The 4091-nt window shown below is 45.0% G+C and overlaps 1 protein-coding gene across 4 annotated transcripts in view; it reads left to right on the forward strand.

Moving 5' to 3' along the window:
* The first annotated feature begins 384 nt into the window (after positions 1–384).
* Positions 385–4091, forward strand: part of bcl2l11 (BCL2 like 11) — a 19196-nt gene continuing 15489 nt past the window's right edge. For 2 of the 4 annotated variants that reach the window (XR_009706365.1, XM_061227875.1), the window contains exons 1-2: positions 385–738; positions 2763–3106. Coding sequence is in view for 3 of the 4 variants with exons in the window: in XM_061227875.1 (XP_061083859.1) it covers positions 722–738; positions 2763–3106 (361 nt within the window). In the remaining variant the exon portion in view is untranslated. Of the gene's footprint in view, positions 739–1501; positions 1945–2762; positions 3107–4091 lie in introns of those variants that run through there. The other 2 variants (XM_061227878.1, XM_061227877.1) reach the window with 2 other exon arrangements.

Here is a 4091-nt window from a genome sequence, read left to right on the forward strand (position 1 = left end):
AGTTTTGGAAATAAACAATTATTACATATTACTCTGTGTAAATGATGCAGTGCATTCGTGCACTGTGGTCTTCTGCAAGAATGCCACATTGGTACATTTTTCAATTACTTCCGAATCTTTTCCCGGGTGATTTACTGTAGAACGGGAAGAGCAGCACACAGACGTGGTGATGATGAGGATGATGATGATGATGATGATATGAGGACAGTGTTGCATCAAGCGCTTCATTTGCATGTCCTCAGCTCTGTACATCAGCATAAACTCAGCGCTTTCAGCGAGGTGTGCTGGGCATAGATCCACCCACAAAGTGGGCGTATTAGAGGCGCGCGCGACAGAAGAAACGTCAGGCATCAGAACACACAGGGACTAGAAGAAAAAGTTTTCTTTCGGAGACGGACGTGCGCAAATTCTGCAGGAGGCGTTCTGCTGGAACAAAAACTTTTGTATGTATTTCCATTCAATGGGACGTCTTGCCATCAGACATAACCGTCCGAAAACGTTTCTTGGGACCTCACAGAGAAATATCTCACTGACATTTCAGATTTGAATACAGATATATAGATTAGGTTTACGCGAACACCTACACTTTTTCGCTTTACAGACCGGGTGAGTCAGATAGCAAGGTCAACAACGGATTTGCCGAGTTTTTTTCTTTCGTTCTTTCTTTCTTTAGTCTCATTTTTACAACCGTTATGTGCTGCTAAATATAGCGCATTTGGATATGTCCCATCCGTCCAGGTAAGTGCAAATATATTGCATGCAATTAATTTCAGAATTAATTTTTTCTCTTCACAACTTTAGGCTACTTATCGTTGCGGTTTCGACTTCAAATTAACTTTACACTAACCTGTTGACGTTTAACACATACCATAGCTGTGATTGAGTACGCACAGTGTTAATAGCCTACTCGGTCTATAAGCTATTTATTTAGGAATCCAGACCACCCGTAATTACATTTATTGCACGATTGATCGTTTAAATAGCGTACGCGGTATACTGCTTATATCGCAACTTGTAGCACATTCCAATCTAAATTCAAGACTTGGTTTTCTATTTCGAATTGTACACCGTGAGCACGGAGTTCACACGCCTCGTCCTTGGTGAACTTCCGAATGGGCGCACGAGAGCGAAAACGTCCATCCGTGTTTTGGCACAAGCGCGAGTCAATGTTTCCCCCCCCCCTTTTGGTTGTTGTTGTTGTTCATTCTTGGTAACCCCACCAAAGCAATTTGTACGACTACTTTCTGAATACCGCATTGGAACATGTAGCAGAAATAGTTACTGATTTGGTCGTTTGAAATTACGTTACACCAACAAAACGTCTAAGATAGACGAGCTGGTCATGCTCTTAAAGCGGTTTGAGAAAAACACAGCACTCATCTCGTGCACTGGCTGTACTCACTTTGACAATGAAGAGGACTGATCAGCGCGAAACAATATTTTACTGCCGTCGGTTGTTTGGATTTCAACGAAAACATCAGTTGTCAGGCTTCGAGATAAAAGCGAAATATCGGTCTAAATCAGTATGAATATACAGTCACTGGCCACCAAGTCAGTCTTTGAATTCTTACCACTAACGTGGACTCAGGCAATATAAATATACGCACAGTACACACGGCTAAACCGCTGTCCCGCTTTTTACCTCTAGGGGGCAGTAATGGTTTGGGAAGAGTTGGATCTCATGGATGCGTTTCATTTGGCTAATCGTCTGCCAATCAGGGAAGTACTAATCCAATAAGATCAGGTGTGGGCACATGTCTCCGCGTTGGACCTTTAAAGTTCCTGACGCCGAGATTAACTTCACAACAAAGCAGCGCGAAGTTGCGCGCGGAAGTATCCGAAATTCTCGCGGAATTTTCGGCGAACGACACACTTCTCTTTCTGAGGTGTTTTTAATAAACCGGGCATAGATAAAAACCTTGGATGGTACGTTGTCTTTAAAATGTAAGTATCCTATTCGGAACGATCTTTGGTAGCGCCGAATAAAGCACCCTCAGCGCGACTTTGTAAATAATTTTTGTTGTAGCGGTCATTTTATTGAGCTATTATTAAAGTGCACAACACTTTTGTACAAACACCATTTACAATGTTTTGGATACCATTGTTAACAGAAGGATATTTTGGAATATGTAGCATGTAATCGTGAATATTAAAACTGGAATCATGTACACTTGACAGATTTAGCCAACTGAGGAGTGATACTTTAATCTCTAAAATATCAAAAACAGCCATATAGCACCTTATTACGCGGTTAAAACTACTCAATATGTGGCTCTCGTGTCTGGAAAAGAACAAAAACGTAATTAGGAAGTAAACTTGGTTGAAAGGGAGCTTGTGTGACGCAGTTACTACAACTCGAACCCCTGCCAGTTTTTTTCCCCCTTTTTTTCGTTGTCCGCTTGTGGAAACTGCTGTCATCAGCATTCTGCAGCGAACAATGGGACCACGGAGAGAGGGAGCGCTTGAAGGGAAAAGAGAGACCAAGTTTAGCAGCTTCGGTGAAACGCGCCCTCCCTGGCGTTCACCATTTCTCAACACAAAACGACTTTTGCATGTTCTTCCGCTCAAGAGTACTTTACTATTACCTCTTTCAAATGTTGGCACAAAAACTAATAACTTTAGATAGCCTACATGCAGGTGAGTGTCCATACTGTGAACTAATGGATTAGCAACGTACTCTAAAGTGGCGTCTTTCAGCATGGACTAATGCATGGAAGGAATAACAAACAAAGTAACATCCCCCTGCTCTATCTATTCTGCAGAGGACAAAATCGAGTGAATGGCCCGGCCGCCCTAATTGAAAGGGGCGAAGGCGGAGAGGCGCAGACCGCTAGCGGAACAGACACCCACGCCAGCCGGCCCGGCGAAAGGGACCTTACTCGCGGAGGAATGGCACACAGCCTCCTGGGCTTCCAGTCCAGGTCCCCGCTGTTCAGAACGCTGTCCCGGTCGTCCAGCGGATACTTTTCGTTCGACTTCGATTCTGTTCCGAGTTCTCCTCGTATGACCGATAACAAGGCGACGCAGACACCGAGTCCGTCGAGCCAAGCCATTTCCCACGCTCAGCGGCGAATATCCGACGTGACCCAAAACCCGCAGCATTATGGTAAGGACCGCTTTCGCTAAGGCTCGGTGTCTCCTAAAATTCCTGTCAACAAAGTGGCCCGCGCGCAAGTTTGGGTGCGCGTTCGAGGTCTTGTCGCGCCGTCTGCTATAAATTGGCGGCACAACTTGTCCTCGGTTTTCGAGAGAAAAGTAATTCAAGTGTCCCCAGTACAGACTTATTACAGACACGACCGGGAAAACTACTCATCTACATCACCCTTTATCGTTTTTTTTAGCGCGGTTTAATTCAGTAATTTTTTAAGCAAGTTGAGTAGATGAATATGCCCTCTCTGTGCGCACTGCCGCGGTCCGCTCCGCCGCGCGGTGTGCTGCGGTCTGCGTCAGTCTGCGTCAGGGCACCGCTCCGTGTCGTAGCGCAGTCGGTGGAAGTAGACCCCACCTCGTTCTGCTCCGCGGAGCTTTTGACGCACGCTTCACTGAAGTCTCGCCATTAAACTTGAAACACGTCACGCCAGTAGCTCAGAGCCCAGACTAAAGTTTAGGATATGGTGAACATACTGCGTTTTGCTGCTTGGAGTAGGATTGCAAATACCAGTTTACTAGGTTGATTGTGAGTCCACAAATTACAGTAGCCAAAGCATTGACTATTTATACTTTAGACCAGGACATTCAAGCACCAGAACACAGACATATGCATAAAAAAAAAAAGTCACATTTCTAACTCAGGGCTTTGTGTATATTCTCGCTGTCACCCACAATGCACTAACCTGATGATGAAATGACCACGCAGCGCAATCCGAGTTAAACTGTTCTGACGTTCAGAGCAACGCACTGATTTACAACATCACCAAAAGCCCCAGACATGGAGATCTACGCCAGTTCCTCATACCAAGATTTTTGTTTTGTTTTCATGGTTACCAAATGCACATTAGTTATGTACTTCCTGGGTGCCAAGAGTGAAGCGTCAGAGGTAAAGCATTACAGCGTGTTTATGGTGTGTGTGCGCAGTGTGTGCGCAGTGTGTG

The sequence above is a fragment of the Conger conger genome, chromosome 18, assembly GCF_963514075.1.
Source record: "Conger conger chromosome 18, fConCon1.1, whole genome shotgun sequence".
Lineage (NCBI taxonomy): Eukaryota > Metazoa > Chordata > Actinopteri > Anguilliformes > Congridae > Conger > Conger conger.